Source organism: Malaclemys terrapin, chromosome 7 (assembly GCF_027887155.1).
Source record: "Malaclemys terrapin pileata isolate rMalTer1 chromosome 7, rMalTer1.hap1, whole genome shotgun sequence".
NCBI lineage: Eukaryota > Metazoa > Chordata > Testudines > Emydidae > Malaclemys > Malaclemys terrapin.
In genome coordinates, this window is record NC_071511.1 from 61,110,385 (window position 1) to 61,128,173 (window position 17,789).

General features: G+C 38.7%; 1 protein-coding gene across 1 annotated transcript in view; it reads right to left on the minus strand.

Annotated features, from left to right (window-relative positions):
* ERCC6 (ERCC excision repair 6, chromatin remodeling factor) overlaps positions 1 to 17,789 on the minus strand; it is a 79,712-nt gene that overhangs the window by 44,637 nt on the left and 17,286 nt on the right. Inside the window, exons 5-6 of the mRNA XM_054034710.1 lie at positions 8,406 to 8,534; positions 2,529 to 2,687 (exon numbers count right to left, since the gene is read on the minus strand). Of these exons, the coding sequence (XP_053890685.1) occupies positions 2,529 to 2,687; positions 8,406 to 8,534 (288 nt within the window). The remainder of the gene's footprint in view (positions 1 to 2,528; positions 2,688 to 8,405; positions 8,535 to 17,789) is intronic.

The window sequence follows — 17,789 nt, forward strand, 5'->3', positions numbered from 1 at the left end:
AAACTCATTTTTGCAAAGCCTATCAACTCCAGTTCCCTCAATGAAATGAAACACACGTAATTACCTTTTTAATAAAAGGACACTACTAACAAGTAACCCACACTGTCATGGCACCTTTTATATCTTGCTCTTCTTGAGAAAGGCAGTATCTCCCCCTGACTTCTGTCACCATTCCCACACTCTCCATAGCTTCAGCCAACTAATAATGCCGACTAAGCTTCAGTGTGTATTTTGTCTTTTTATTTGCCTGTAAAGCACTATGCTCACTAATGACTGCAATATGAAATAACAAAAAAGTAGGACAAGCAAGGCTGGTACTTGTCTACACTTGTACTCCCTTAGTTGTCAACCCTACTGCAGCTGAACTACTATTAGCAACTGTTTAAAACATTTTGCAAAATTACCCTGGGCTACAAAGTTTAAGTAATTACTCAAAGAGAGACAGTGAGTAAGTGGCCTGGCTGGGATTAGAATTTGAGGCAGGGAGTTGTGTGTGTGTGTGTGGAGGGGGGGGGGGGAATGGGGTGTTTCCTGACTCCTAGTAGCATGCTTTGCCAATAAACCCATGCAGATGTTTCAGCAATTATGCTCCTATGGTACTTGCAGCTCTACCACTGCCGCCAACTACAAAGGTCAATGAGAAAATTGTGGTCAGATCATCTCTACAGCATCTGAAATGTGATAAAACCATGAGCACTCCAAGTATTAGCTGAAGATATCAGTATTTACTGCTCAGCAAAGGCAAACTGTTTTCAAAAAGAAATTGGGGCATGAACTAGACAGCACTGAAGACAATTGGGTAAACATATTTTTGTGGATACGATATTAGGAAATTGCCACATGTACGAAACAGAAGCTCTCCTATCTCAACAGAATTTAACGTGTCCATTGACATTGTCCGGAAGGGCACAGGAAAATAAATAACTACAGGGCTTCACCAATTGTATAACCTGATGGCAAAGTTCCTCTGGGGCAGGTCTCTCTCAATCTCTCCTGTTGAAGCTGTTCCACTCTGTATAAATTACTTGAATAGTAACTAGTGGGTGGGGGCAAGGAGGAAGGGAGGGGAGAGAGAGAAAAAATGACTATAGCCTGGTGATTAGAATGCTCACCTAGTAGAACAGCCTCAATGGAAGAGACTGAGAAGACACCTGCCCTAGATTAGTCTACAGTCCAGAAATTAGGGCACTCTGCTGTGAGTAGGAGACCCAAGCTCAAATCCCTGCTCCACATCGGGCAGATGGGGAATTTGAACCATAATCTCCCATATCCCAAGTGAATACGCTAAAGACTGGGCTAAAAAGTTATAAAGGAAGGGACGGACACCACCACCTCCTCCTGTTTTGTGAATCTAGACTTTTAAAAAGGCCCCAAAACAAAGTGGTTCAAGTCAAATGACATGCTTAAAATTTAACTTAAAATTGACTTTTGATTTGCTGACATTTACCACAATTTTTGGCTTTGGTTCTGGTTGTAGTGAATTATTTTTGATTTTTTGGAAATCCCAGTGAACCAAAAAAAATCAGTTATTTGCCCAGCTCTAGGTGGGGGAGAGTAGCAATGTTTTCTATACTTGTGTCCTCTTCCCAGCTAGTAAAGCTACTTGCGGGTAAGATCGTTCTAGAAAGATGCTATATTTTGTAAGTCATTTTAACAGTATTTATGTCCATGTTAAGTATTCTTTAAACAAAGAAAAGATTTAATTCAGTTTGAAAATCACTTTTCATTACTTATTTTCTTCTCTTAGTAAATCCTATTTAGTAATTTGAGATCCTAAGATAGAAGGTGCTATAGAACTACAAAGTATTAGTAGTATTATGCATGCACTTGGTATTCCAGGATTTAAAGAATCTTCTTCTGGTAAGCTGTCTCATCCACAGATAAGAGTAAATTCCTTCTTTAGGTACTACTCAGTGATACATGGAAGGAGTAATAAGGGGTGTGATATGGAAGTCTGGTCAACCTAAAGAATGGCTTTCAGAAGAAAACACAGATGTAGATTTATCTGTTCTGGTCTTAAAAAAGATTCTGCAAGGATGCTCCGTTACCCATCAGAAGCTCTTTCATCCTGAATATGTTTGTTACTTCCTGTAAAGCATTCACCTGGTGTCTTGCCAGAACAAATATTTTAATGTAAAATTTAATAAATGGAACTAAAGGTATTACATCTAATTTAAAATTCCATATTGTGTAAACTATTGATATTAACGTAATTGAGTTTGTAAACAATCCATTTGTGTAAGCTAACCTTAGACATTGTATTGACCCAAAATATCTAGTGTGGCTCATCTGCAAAATGAAGCATCAATGCCTGGAATTCATTAAAAGTGTTACATGTTTAATTTTTCCTGCCCTACAGCTCCATTGTCTCGTAAAAAATTTCCTTTGATGTCCCCCACTAAAAGAATTAAAGGAATAATGTAATTGAAATGTCATTAATAATTCACAGGACCCTCCTCCACCAGCAATACATCTGATGAAATATTAATTGAGCTCCACAGACTGACAGTCTGCAGAGGAGCACTTGCCTGTAATTTGAACCACGAGTCCTGATCTTGCTGTAGCTCAGACCTGCCAAGAAGGCAATTATCTGGATGGTCTTGCCCAATCCCATCTCATCTCCCAGAATTCCTCCTGCCTGCTGGCAGTGCAATTCCCAGAGCCACCTAACACCTGTCTGCTGGTACCTACAACAACAAGGAAAAAAACATGGCAAATGTTTGATAATACAGATCATAACAGAAAGTACTCATGAAATAATCATTTGGCAAGGTTCTAATACTAGTTACAGTAACATGCTGCATGTGTGTTTTACATGAGTGCTGTATTTACAAGGTCATGCATTTTTGATGCACTTAGACATTATATGTGACAAATTCATTCTTTATGCAATGCTAAAGCATTTCTAATTAAACTGATAGACATGGTAATTACAGGGTATTTTATTTCATGTATTTTTAAAAATACTGTCAGAAATAACTTGGGAAGCTGCTCTAACATTCAAATATTTATTATCCCTTCAGAAAGGGGGAAACTCTAACAGGTAGGCATCTAGTAAGGTATACCATTTGAACTTAATTGGAAGATTAGGCTTGTAATTGATGATGCATGGGATTTATGCTCCACTACAAGAGATAAGCAGTTAGGTCTGTTAAAGCTTGTTTACTTTATATACAACCAGAAATTCATTTAACAGAATTCATCCTCTTTAAATAAGAAAAAAGCTGACAGACGTCAAAAAAAGGAAGGCAAAGAAACAAGATCTGTCTCAGAGAGTAGGATGTAGCAGTGTGTTACTAGAAGAGGATACCAGTGCAGTTACAATTCAAAGTGAAAGACTGGAAACAGAACGAACAGTCATGTAGAATACGTCCCAATTTAAACACAGATTAACGAAAGAATATAAAATGAAAAATCAAGAAGGTCGGAGTTGGGAGGCCAGATTGAGATTGATTTTAGGATATGCTTTTTTATAACAATATGTAATAGTGCAAGCAGGAATTATACTGAATTAAAACAAACACAGTTTAAACTGAAAGGCCATGAGGGTGAAAGAAATGAAGCAAGATAGACTTAAAAACATAAGTCATTTAAAGGGAAACACCAAGGCGGTTGAAGCATTTGTGTACTAGTTATTCAAGGGAGGACCAACATTACTGATTCCCGCCCCCACCCCCGTAACATGAGTGTTGAGTGGAGCAGAGGTTGAGTATAGAAATGTAGCTACTGATAGCATGGGGACAGTTCATACAGTGCACTCTCTTACACTTTCTTTTGTAATTCTGTTTTCCTTCCTTGAATGAAGGATATTTTGGAACACTCTGGCCTACTGACACTCAGGTCTACAAACTCCTTATAAATGACTACTCTGGTTTTACTGATCATTACACAAATTTGGGATGAGATTCTTAACTTAGGTATTTAGATGGAAGGCTAAATGAGATAAGAATGAAAAAAAGGATTTGAGAAGATGGGAGAAGATCAAAAAATCATCTAACACCACAAATGTTATCACTTGAGGGGGTCACATCATAGCATGATGATGACCCAAATGCATTACAAAAGGATCCCCCCTAAACATAAGATTTGTAGTGTGAACGGACCCAACATTTTTCAGGAAGGAAAAAGCTAAAAATGAAGAAAGAAAGGTTTGCAGAATTACAGTATTACTAATTATAACTGGAGTTAGGAACCTCTCCAAGAGCAATAGCAGAGGTGTTATGGTCTAACACCTTAATGAGATACGACAGCCATTTAAGAGTATTGAAATGTAAACACTACCAAGGAATGTCGATTCAAATAGTTAAATACCTTTGCCCCTTTCACTGATTTTAGATCAGAATTAGTTCTTAACAGCAGTTTTCAATTAAGACCAATTAGCATAACAGTTGTTTCCCAAGCATACTTGGAATGTTACTTATCATTAAGGAGGTAAACTATTAATCTGCATGACACCCCCAACATGCACAGCCATTCCACAGGCAGGAACGAAAAACACTTCACAATGATTTCAAAGCCTGTATTTAGATAGGTACTTTATCTTCTTACCTAGGTTTTCATTCTACACCCACAACTGGGGTATTGGATCGCCTTCATGACATCTGATGTGTGATATTATCTCAGAATCCTACTGCAATGGCATACTGCTAGCCAGTCACGGTGTGATTACAGTAGAACTCACACCATGTTAAATCTGAACAATGTTTTAAGATTCCCACTACAAAGATGAAAATATGGTTTCAAAGCCCACAGGGCCTGCCTATATGGTTTTGTAAATGGTTTTATAACATAATCAAGCCGTATCTATACTGGAGATTCACAGCATTAGCACTTGTCTAGCAAGTACAGTTTTTAAACATTTCTTGCTAACATGATCCTACTGTAGTAGGTGTCCACGCTAAAAACATTGTCACAAGCTTCTTCTTTTTTTTTTTTTTTGGTATTTGCCATTATACAGGGAAAAACCTGTACACAAAATACTGTCTCTTTTTACTCTGCTATGTTATCTTAGGAATTATTGTAAAACAATAAGTAAAACATTTTCAGGAATATGAGGGTTTTTTAGTTAAATATGACCCTGTAAAAGAGAGGTCAAAATGCTTTCCTTCACAACTTATTTTCTACCTTTGCTTATCAGATTCACGAGCATTGTGGTGATTTTTTATATTGACTCTGTCTGCATTCAATGATTGTGACCATACAAATGTTAGTTAAAAATATTAACTATTCCCAAATGCTCATATTTTTTTACACTAGTTTCCCTCCCCAAGTAGGAAGAGCACTTTTAATGACTACAGGACACAGTGGAGAGTTTATACAGGAACAGAGAAAACAGAACTGAAGTGACAGCACAGGGAAGAGATGAGACAAGTTAATACTCTTCTAGTGAGATACAATCATCCTAACCTAATTCTAATTCCTCATATCCTGACAGCTTTCAATGCACTAGTTTTCTAAGTTCTGGTTTTCATTATGAAAACATGTTGGGAACGCAGTTAAAATACTTTTTGGTCTTCCCAGCATAACTATGATTGAATTGTGTTTTAACCATATTATGCAAAGCCCTGTAATTTCACAGCTACAGCATGGATTCAGTTATACATTTTACTTTCATCTTCAGGGTGGGACAGAGGTATGTTTTATTTGCATTTGGAAAGAACTGTGCTGTGATTGGGTATCACAACACAATACTTCTCACAGTGTAGACAGGACTTCTCTCAGGTAGAAGCACAGACAGCAGAGTAAATGTACATTTATGGCTTGTGACGGGGCACACTCACCTCTCGTAAGCGCTCCCTGTCAGTTGGTGTGAACCTACTCACTCTCTCACACACGGTGCTCCCTGTTCACTGTTGCCCTCATTTACTTGGTTGCTGCTGCTATTCCCCAGGCCGCTTGCCACTTGGTCCCCTCACTTTCACCCGTTACCTTAGGTTACACTCCTTAGGTTCTATTTGTCTTGTTCCCTGCCTGCACAGGGTCTCCCCGAGCCCTCCTGGCCTAGAGAGTTTTTCCAGATTACCCCTGCTTGAGCAGGTCCTCCCCCACGCCTCCTTGCCCAGAGACTTTCTCCATTTCCCCGGACTTCCTCCCACTTCTGGTCCCAGCCAAGAACGGATATGCCTAGGCAGCAGGCCCTGTTGCTCCTTTTAACTGGGCTTGCTGTGCTCTAATTGTCTGCTTCCCTGCAGCCTTTCTAGGCATGCCTTGAGGACCCACCTTCACTGCTCCTTTTCAGGGGCAGGGAGTGGTAGAACCATAAGGCCACCAGCAGGGGGCCTCAAATGGCCAGTACACTGCGTCACATAGCTTTATTAAAGGCTACGAGTCAGTCACAGATCTGAGATTTTACAAGGCCGCCGCAATTTCCTCAAAATTCCAGTAATTCAGCCCCGGGAGGCAGAGTTCGGGGTTCAGCCAAAGCCCGAACCCCACTGCCTAGGGCTTCAGCTGGAGCCCCACCACCCGTAATATAGCTTCACAGGGCTCCCTGTGGCATGGGGCCTTGTGTACATTTCCGTGATTTTGTTTATTGCCCGCATCCTGTCCGTGACTTTTAATAAAAATATCCATGTCAAAATCTTAGCCTTTATTAAAAGCAATCCTGCTCACCAGTTTTTGTTTTGTTCTTATACTGGCATTCCTGAAACCTGGTTCCATCACTATATTAAGCAGCAGGAACACAGTTCATCTAACTACACCTTCTGAAGAGCAGACAGTAATAGATGGTGAGGAAGCATTATATTGCTTAAACAGTTTACTGAAAAAGTTAAAAGATCAGATATTACTACCAAAGGGAGCAAATGTGTTTTAGATTCGATTAAACAGTGTCAGAAAGCATCATGTAGAATTTACAACTGTAGGCTTCCTTAGGTCAATATTCAGCCATCTTCGTACTCAAATTTGGTCAGAACTCAAAGTTTAATGCCTATTGACTGAGAGCCTTCATACATAGGAGACTTGAACATTTAACTTACAAGTCAGACAAATCATTCAACTCAATTGATCTTTTTAACCACTTAGGAAGTTTTGCCAACTGACTCATGCTTGCAGGGATACCCTTCATTAGTGAGGCTTATATCGCTAAGATTAATTTTTGGTTGCCTGCCTCAACTGGATCTGTTTTTAGGAGGATTTCTTTGTATAAACAATTAGAGATGATACATTGGTTGACCAGGGTCTTGTCAACCAGATATTTATTCAATTACTCTTTCAGAGCTGGCTCTTTAATTCTGAGGAACTGTGGTACAAAAGTAGTAATTTCTTTGAGGTTATAAAACTAACTGTTCCTGATTAAATGGATACCATGCAATGTCTATTACAAAGAATAGCCATCTATAGAGCTAAACATTTTTTTTAATTAATTACTAGGATTTAAAGTTAATCTTTCCAGGGAGGAGATGGTCTTCCTACTGTGCAGAATACCACCAGTCACAGCTACACTCAAATCAATATTGCATGAAAGTCAAAGGGAAGTTATGTAATGAGTTGACTCGTCAGCTGCCTTATTTGCATTGCCTTTAGGGGGAGGGATAGCTCAGTGGTTTGCGCATTGGCCTGCTAAACCCAGGGTTGTGAGCTCAATCCTTGAGGGGGCAATAATCTGTCTGGGAATTGGTCCTGCTTTGAGAAGGGGGTTGGACTAGATGACCTCCTGAGGTCCCTTCCAACCCTGATATTCAAATTGGCTTATTCAGAAGAGCCCAAGCTGAATGATTTGTAAGTGTCCCTCAACATTTACATTCAGCATCATGGTTATCACAGAAATGAAAGATGGACAGTCATGTCCAGTCTGATTATTTAAAATCAGACTGGACAAAATGTTCTAACATACAGAGGGTACTATTAATCCTGCAGCAGGTCTACACCCCACGTAGGGTACAAGACTACAACCTTAACATGTCTGAGCATTTTGTCTAGTCTAAGATTAAATAGCAGTTTAAATAAAATTAACATAGGTTATAAAATAGTCTTCTCAAGATGAGACTTGCCCACAGTTTTTGCCAAGTATTTAACTCTCTCTCTTCCCATCACACAAGTGAACATTTTCCTAATTTTTATGCACCACAACTAAAGCAGCTGCAGCCACTGTATGCTAATCTTCAAGTTTAAAAACATAAAGTTTCCTTCTACTCCATACCCTAGGTAAACATTAGCATTGCCAAGAACAGAAAGTGTTCTTTACAATGAAAATCAGTTCTTAAATCTTTCTTTTACCACTAGATTAGCTGATATATAGATATTCCCCATAGTCACTTAATCATTTATTATCCATCTATTTTTTAATAGAAGCCACAGGGATTACTCATCTGAGTACAGGATAGGGTACTTGGAAATGACAGCTAAAAACTATTTATTTGCATAAACAGTCTGTACAATATTTTAGAAGTATATATGATACCTACTTAAAAAGCTTTCTGAAGAGAAATCCTGGTACTCTGAAACCCTCATCAAATTCAGCATCACTTTCATCAGAATCTTCTTCTGCCATTCGACATTTCTCTTTGTCCTTCAATCGTTGTTTATGCCATCTCCTATAATGACATTAAGATTCACCATTCAATTACTGTGATTACAAAAAACAACATGAAATTAAACTGATCCATGCAGCAAGTGGAAAACCCAAGATAAATTAGAAAATGGAAAAATGTCTTTAGTGTTTCTGCTCCCAACAGAAAATATAGCTTTTGTATAGTGTCGTTCACACAAACTATATCATGAAATCTCTTTACAGGATTAAATAATAATCCACCTAAGAGAATGTTAAGATTACATGGTTAAGCGCACAAAAATTAGGAAATACCAAAAATTGCATGTGGACAGCTTAATTGTCTCCATGTGTTCATGCATTTCACTATTGTCTTCAATGTTACTGAAGTGTTTAATTTCAGTTTTCTATAAACTTTGACTCCATTCTTTCCATATATCTAAGGATAACATTTTCAGAAGAGCCTGAGCAATTTAGAAGCCTAAGTCTCAGTGAAAGTCAACAGGATTTAGGCACTTCAGAGCCAAAGTCACTTTTAAAAATGAATCTTACGTGCTTTTGAAAGTTTTATGCAAAATATTATTTACATAGCTCCTTTTACCCAGAAAAAGCCCATGTCACCTTATATGCTATCCACCCTTTAGCTGTTCAACACTTACAGTTTAAGGCAGGAAATGATCATAGTAATTGGAAATTACAGAGAAATTTCAGGTAGGCAGTGTAATTATCCAAGCCGGAACTTGGAGAAGTCACTGGGGTTCTCACTTCTCTTATGAAAAGCGAGAAAAGATCTTTAATACCCAAAGTAGTTAGCATCTTGGGGTTTTGTCTTATTCAAAATATGCACTTCCAATAGCACAGTGTTCCCCAATCTCCAGGCTGGGAGAAACTGATTCATTATTGACTGAGTAGGAAGAGTACTGAAACACTAACATCACTTCATGTAGCTTTTAGACTGTCCTGGGAAGTCTCTCATCCAAGTGTTATCAGATCTAACTGTGCTAAGCTTGCACATTCAGAGAATTTTCACATAAGGTGGTATAGCTGTGGGACAGATGGAAAATGTGCTATCATGCTGCTGCTCTGGAGGCACAGCACAAGAGCAGTCATCAATATTTCAGTTAATAAAAGGTTACCACATACTGTAAGAACCAGATAACGAGATGAGTATTTCCTTATAGCCTTTTGAAAAACTGGTTAGCAGGAAAGTCTGTGCCTGGTGAAATTCTGCCCCCCCACTCCCCAATCTGCGGTTTTCCCCTTTGAAACATATAAATACTCTACTGCCCATCTTAAGTATATATCACACAGGAAACTATATACCTCACTGCAAAAACAATTATGAGGTGGAGGGATAGATTCAATTAACCAAATATGCAGAGCTAAATGATGATTTCGGGGGAGAAGGTGGATATACTAGTAGCCTACAAGTATTTGAGAAATGTAGGCAAACAAGCAGAGAGATGAATTGTTTAGGGTGGTTCAAGAGGTTGTAAATAGTAGCAAAAGGATGAAAATGAGCGAAGGAAAATTTAGGCTGAATACTAGGATAAGCGTTTTAACAGTGAGAGCTATTATGCTGTGGAACAGTCTCCCCAGTGAAGCGCTGGATGTCTCAGCTCTTGAATCATTCAACTCTAGACTGGAGAAAGTACTGGAGAATATACTCTCTAGAACAATTCTACAATGGCACAATAGGGGATGGACAAGATGGGACCCAATAGATCTTTACATCTCTGCTTTCTATGATGCATAAACATTACAGCTGAACAAACAGTGCAATTTCTGCCCCCAACTAACATTTAAGCTCTTAAGGTTTACTAGTGGGAATATTAACACGTAAATTTTTAGTTAGCTCAGGCTCCCTCTGTTGACTAGACAGCTGTAATAGCAGAAAAAATTACTGCAAGATAATGGAATAACAGGGTTTATTTATTTTCAATTTCATCACAACAGGGTGATGGATTAAAGAGATATTGATAATCTGAAGGATATTTACACACCTCTTCTGAAATTCATCCTTCCTTTCTTCACTATAATGCTTAATTTTTCTCTTAAACATCTTATTATACAATATTATGCAAAGTGTATCGTATCTCAAGCGTAAGTGTGACAAAGTGGGTGAAGTAATATCTTTTATTGGACCAACTTCTGTTGGTGATCCACAAGCTTTCGAGCTTCCACAGAGCTCTTCTTTAGGTTTGGGAAACGTAGGGTTTGGTCTACATGTACAGTGGTGCAGCTGTGCCGCTGTAGCGCTTTAGTGAAGACGCTACCACCTTAACAGGAGAGCTTCTCCTGTTGGCTAAGTTAATCCACCTCCCAAAGAAAGTAGCTGTGCCAATAGAAGAAGCTCTCCCATTGACAGCACTGTCCACACTGACGAGGATTAGGTTGGTATAATTATGTCACTCAGGGGTAGGGATTTTTTCACACCCCTGAATGATGTAGTTATACCAATAGAAAAGTCTGTAGTGTAGACCTGGCGTCAGAGTCTCACAGCTAAATACAAGGTGGAAAAGATTGTTTAGCATAAGTAGTTAATACATTTCAAGGGACCACTCAAGGTGAAGTGGCGTGTTAACACCCCTCCAGTCATAGGGAGGAAAGGAAGAGGGGGGAAAACTAAGCTGGGTGGGGAGGGGGATAGGTTGTCAGGGGTTATAGATTGTTCTAATAAGCCATAAATCCAGTGTTTCTATTCAGTCCATGATTTTTAGTCTAGCAAAGTTATGAATTTAAGCTCCATGGCTTGTCTTTTGAAAGTGTTGTGCAGGTTTCATTTGAGGATGAGGACTGAGAAGTTAGCTATAGAGTGAAAAGTGTTCACCCACAGGTGAGGTGGTGTTTTTGTCTTATCATTTTTCTGCAAGAGTTCATTCAAGAGCCCTAATAGCAACTATGTGGGTTAAACCAGACAATCACTATGCTCTCAGATGAACTTTAAACAGTCTGAATTAAGCGACAAGGACATTGCTCTGTAGTAGTTTTCCAACTAGAAAACTGTTACCTTCCCAGAACTCACTCTCAGCCTATTTTTAGGGAACTCAGCAATAAACCTGTAACTTCGACTATGCAGAGCAACAACATGGATGACTACTGCCATCTATGCATCAATTAATTACCTAGGGAGATGACTGGATTGTGAAACTGACCAGTGCCACATGATGCTGGTCAGTTTTGCTGAGGCCAGCTCCATTAGTAAAGCACTTTGGCTCCACTGTATAGAGGCTATAAGCCTGTAAGCACAAAACTTATGAGAAGAGACAGACATTAAATGAGAAATGAGGAGGTATATGCAAAACAATGAGAACATGGGAGGAATTGAATAGCTGAGATCTTCATACTAACAGTTTTCTAACCAAAAATTAAGTGGGTTACAAATATTTATAAGCAAGCTCCTAAACGGTCTCATTTGGCCACATTCCATGAAATAAAGTGTTTACACCTCTGATTAGTTTAAAAAGCAAGACACAGAAGAAGTTACTTAAAAAAAATAAGTAACATTCTTTCCCTGCACTCCTTTAAATAGTCATGCACATATGACAGATGAACTCTGACTCATTTAGGTATTTTCTACAGCCACTAGCAAATGTACTTTCCCCCACCCTATCTAAAAATGCTGAGGAAATGCTGTATTTCATAATCACACAGTGAATATATTCGAGATTTTTCTGTTTCCTTCTACAGTGATGAGCTACCACTCACAGTTTATGCAATTACCCCCAAATTAATGGTTAATCGATAGTAAAATTTGATAAATGCTGACAAATCATAGAATGTAGGGCTGGAAGGGACCTGTGGGGAGGGAGACATGGGTCTGAATTTGTTGATTAGATTAGTCTACCCAGAAAAAAATATCACCAAGAAAAGTCAAACAGAGAAGGAAACACTGTCATAATCATACTAAATACCTTACATTGTCTCAATACTGACTGCAGGGGCACAAATAGAAGGGAAATGCATCTCAGTGGCTTTTAAATCCATGTCTCATGTAGTTGGCAAACTGGGCAGTAATTTGAATAAGGAAGAACCCAATCTCTAATTTTATCCTTCCAATATGAATCACCGCTAAGAAGTAATGAAAGTTTATTCTCCTCTGGGAAGAAATATAGCACCCTCTCATGCATACTGGAAAAAGTGATCAAGGAGCAGCCATAAGGATACCACATCCAATGGAAGTCACTGAAAGCTGCAAGTGCTCAGCAGTGCAAGGAGTCATGTTTCGCCATGGAATATTTGGAAGCCAGATGTCTCAGATTACACAAATGTATTTTGTAAAAGAGGTCTGGACTATATTGGTTAAGTCTGCTAAATTTCTAGGTACCAAATAATTTAATGTTCACAGTCTGAGTTGGTGCATTATGCAGTTTATTTTTCTTTGGGAATGTTTCTCTTTTGCAAACTTTGTATCTGTTATGTTATTCAAGTGTTACACTACAAGAAACTAGTATTAAAAGAATTTGGTGCTACATCTTCTCCACAGGTCATTGTAGCTTTCATTAGTACCAAGTTTATATGAAATGGATGCACTTTGTAACTGTCTCCAATATTACAAACATTTTCCAAAGCTTGGTATTAGGTTACCATATGTATTAAGAAACTCTGTGAACATAATGCTAAGACATTGTATTAAGGGACATTTGAGACACAATAGTCCATGATACTTTAAAAGTAAATAATGAAGTTATGCAGCAACTTGTTTTAATTGTAATGAAAGGATAGAAACATACGGTTTGCCATAATAGCTCAGACAGGCCATACAGTTCAGTATCCTTTCCCCAGCAGTGACAAATATCTGATGCAAGCCAGAAGCAGTTCACTGTACCTAATCAATTGTACAATGTATTATATGGGGTGGGAAAATTCCTTACTAACCCCAGGTTAGGCCTTACTAGGATAAGTGAGCAATAAAAGAAATACAGATGTTAATGTATCACATAACATGCTGCTTGAAATTCTCAGCAACCTTATTGAGAAATCTCTTTATTTTTCATATGATCAATTATCACTGACCGAGGAGCAGCCTCAGTCTGCAAAAGTAGTGGAAAAAACCATACATCATGCAGTTAAATCATTCTCAATATAGGAGTGAATTTAGATAGCAAGCTCATATTCCATTTATTTCAATACCCAAGAAAGAAATTCCACAACAGAAGCACAGTAATGTTGATGATTTTAAAAAATATATTCAGGAACCAAGCTGAGTGTTTAATATAGTTTACACTTCTGTAGCACAATATGTTCTCTTTTTTAGACAGCTAAGAATCCCTTACTGATTATTCTCATCTGCTAAACAGAGACATTTGGTGCTACTTTTCTGATCTGACTTTTTATGTCTATATGAGTGGATTTAATTGGTATGTCCTAGCAGATGAAATACATGCAGTTAGTAGCACAAACCTCAGAGAGTAAATTAAGACTGATGCAGACAATTATGCACTTGAGCTTGGAATGAAAGGTGTATTCAGAGAGTGAACCGGAATACATCTTTATTTGCATCTTGGCACTGTCATTTTAAAGAGCAGTCAGGATGCTCTGTCTAAGAGAAGGTCTTCATGGAAAGGTAATGTTTCAGCATTTTCTTTTCTTAATTTACACCTCTGAAATTATGAAGCGTTTGAATCACTGACTCTCCCTGGGTAGGAGAGAGATGGTATATAAATGCTGACCTGGCCAGGGAAAAAAGCAATTCAGTTTTCATGTCTTGATATTTTTGACTGAATTCTTTGGGGCCAATAGCCATTTGCACTTCCATGAACTCAGGGAACTCTATCAGACACACACAGGTCGGGAGGTGTAGAAAAGGGAAGCCTTTCCAACCCTGACTACCTGCCCATGGGCACATCTACATGGGGATAAAAGCCCCAAGGCATGGCCACCACTGGCCCAAGTCAGCTGACTCGGGTTCACAGGGCTTCGGCTTGCAGGGCTAAACATTGCCATGTAGATGTCTGGGTTCGGGCTGGAGCCCAAGCTCTGGGACCAACCACCCTCGCAGGATCCCAGAGCTCAGGCTCCAGCCTGAGCCTGAAAGTCTACACAGCAATTTTTCAGCCCCAGAGCCTGAGCCAGCTGACCCAGGCCAACCATGGAATATTTATCCCTGTGTAGACATACCCTATGTGTGCTTGATAGCTCTCTGCCCACAGAGTTCAGTCCCTATCTCCCATGTTGTCCTCTGGAAATCTATGGGAAATGCACCACCTAATTAATTTGCACAATATGGAATGGAAATCCACCCCCCAGAAGCATCTGAAAAGAAAGCATTGGTGGCTGCCATGGAGACACAGATGGCAAGGAAGCACTGTAGAAACAAAAAATCTCTGTAAAGATGACCTCTGACTCTATGGGCTGGTCTACACTAAGGGGGGATCGATCCAAGATACGCAAATAGCGTAGCTGAAGTCGAAGTATTTTGGATCGAATTACCTGGGGTCCACACGGCGCGGGATCGACGGCTGCGGCTCCCCCGTCAACTGCGCCACCGCCGCTCGCTCTGGAGGAGTTCCAGAGTCGACGGTGAGCGCGTTCGGGGATAGATATATCGCGTCTTAACGAGACGCAATATATCGATCCTGGATAAATCGATTGCTACCCGCCGGTATGGCGGGTAGTGAAGACGTACCCTATGAATTTCCCCAGCTACAGATACTGTAATAGTGACAAACTCCATAACATAAGTGCTTGGTAATTTAAACCCAATAAATGAAGAAAAGCAAAGATCCCCAAGTTATAGTTAAATTCAATTAAAAACACCACCATGCCACTCTGGACTTATTTCTGAAGGGAAACCCATCATAATAAAAAAAACCTTAAAAAGTGACTGTTGATGAGAGGTATCTTTTCATTTTGTAAGATGCTTCAGATTGTTCAGGAGAACGATACAAGAAAACCTAAAGATGTTTACTTGCCAACAGTTTGACAGATCCAACAAGTTTTGTATATAAATGTATATAAACTTTACAAATAAAAATGCACAGTACCAATATTTATTTGTATTTGTATCTTCTGAACAATTACAGTTACAAGGAAAAGGAGACAACATTTTAGGACTCCATAGGCCTAACTTTAGGCATCTCTGCCTTAAGAGAGCTGTAGTTTAAGTGTAATGAACTGCGACAACATAAAGACACCCTGTCTGTTAGTAGGGATCGAACCCAGGATCTTCAGCACCAGAACTATGGGACTCTACTACAGAAACTGACAAACTCTTTAGCCAATAATCATTAGAATGAGGGTCAGTGGGCAATGACGACACATTTATATTTTTACTTTAAAAAAACAAACCTACCTCTTAGAGCTGATTCAGAACTGGGAGGTTATAGATATTAGCAGCCTCTTATCCTTATCCTCTCTTATTGTTTGTTACTCTTACTTGTTGTGCCTTGTCTTAAAAAATTAGATTTTAACCGCCTCAGGCTGGGATAATACTTCCCTATGTGTCTGCACAACAGGCCTCAAGCCCTGACTGGGGGCTTTGGGTGCTATTGTAAAATAAACTGGAGTGAATGTAGGTTGCAAGCTGTTCTAGTCTTCAATTATAGCCACTAGAAGTGAACATGATCATACGAACTAAGCTGGTATTTTTACACAAGATAATACACTTAAAGTCACAGAGGCATGCATGCTCAATTCTGTAACTACATTTCCTCTCTTCCTCGCTACTGATTACATCTTGCTTCATAGAATCAGGCCTCCTGCTTCCTCAAAGTAACCTTTTGAAGAAAAAAAAGCCCAGAACTATCACATACTTGACCTGTTTATTGCAAGAACCCAAACTTCCACTTTGGAAATGGTCTCTTGATCTAGAAGGTCATAGCAGTACTACACCTGGCTAATTATCAGACTTCAACACCACAATACTTTCACCCTGATGCAGGACAATCCATTCAACTCCCACTCCTCAAAAAGTTTTACGTTTAAGACTTGTTTTCTGCCTTACAAAGCACAGCACTTTACTCAGCATCTAGCCCTAAACTACAGTTCCGTTAAGTACTCCTAAAGGATTTTCCCCTCCTTTCTCAGGGGTAAAATTTACTGAAATCTCATCCAGTCATTTGTATCCAAAACTAAAAACTGACATAGAACTAGACAGAAATGTTATTTGCTCTCATTTACAAGGCATTCTTAATATGCTTCTTAATTCATTGCATTTTATTTTCTAGTAGCATTTCCCATAATGAAGATTACCTGGGGGTATCAACGTAAAAATGTCAATGTGGACAGCTGCAGTTTAACAGCCACAATAACTGTAGCTATGAAATTTTTAAGAGATGGAATGTTTTGGTGGCAATTACAGTTATTGATATTTCTAAAATTCATTTAAGCTTTTATTGTAACTTTAGCAACTGAAAGAAATGTAGTCTATGATATGACTTTGCTAAGGATAAATTGTCACAATCTTAACATTATTAAAAAAATCTGTTTGAATGAATTTAAACTGTGAATCATATTAAAACTTTCAATCAAAATAAATTACTCTTGATGAAAACACTGAATTAAAAATGATTTAATATTGACCTAATTTAATGGAAGAGTACAGCTTCATTCAATAAAGTAGTAAATATTTTACCGATTAATACATTTATTAATACTTTAGCACAGCCTACAAAAAGCACGTCTTTGGCCCTATGGACATCGTTCAGATTAATCCCCTATTGAAATCCCCATACAGAAGAATTATATAACTAACATGTGGTTTTACTTTGAAAAAAGTGACATTATGTGATTCCATGCCTATTGTCTTATCAATTCCAGCTCTGCTCTCTCAATCTGGGATCTGAAAGTAAAACTGAGTTCTTTCTAGCCAAGGCATCCCCACCAATAATAAGGATTCTGCAATTGGAACTTTTTCCAGTTAATAATCATTTTCACATATGCTATCTTGGACCAAAATCTTCCCTAAGGTCAGCTAGGCTACACATCTATTAGGAGAGCAGGAGTCGGCAACTTTTCAGAAGTGGTGTGCCAAGTCTTCATTTATTCACTCTAATTTAAGGTTTCGCGTGCCAGTCATACATTTTAACATTTAATACATATAAGTCTATAAAATATAACTAAACTATTGTTGTATGTAAAGTAAATAAGATTCTTTAAATGTTTAAGAAGCTTCATTTAAAATTAAATTAAAATGCAGAGCCCCCTGGACTGGTGGCCAGGACCTGGGCAGTGTGAGTGCCACTGAAAATCAGCTTGCATGCCACCTTTGGCACACATGCCATAGGTTACTTACCCCTGGAATAGAGGCAGTGGTTGTCAAGGTTACAGGACTAGCTGCACCTCCTGACACCTCTGATCT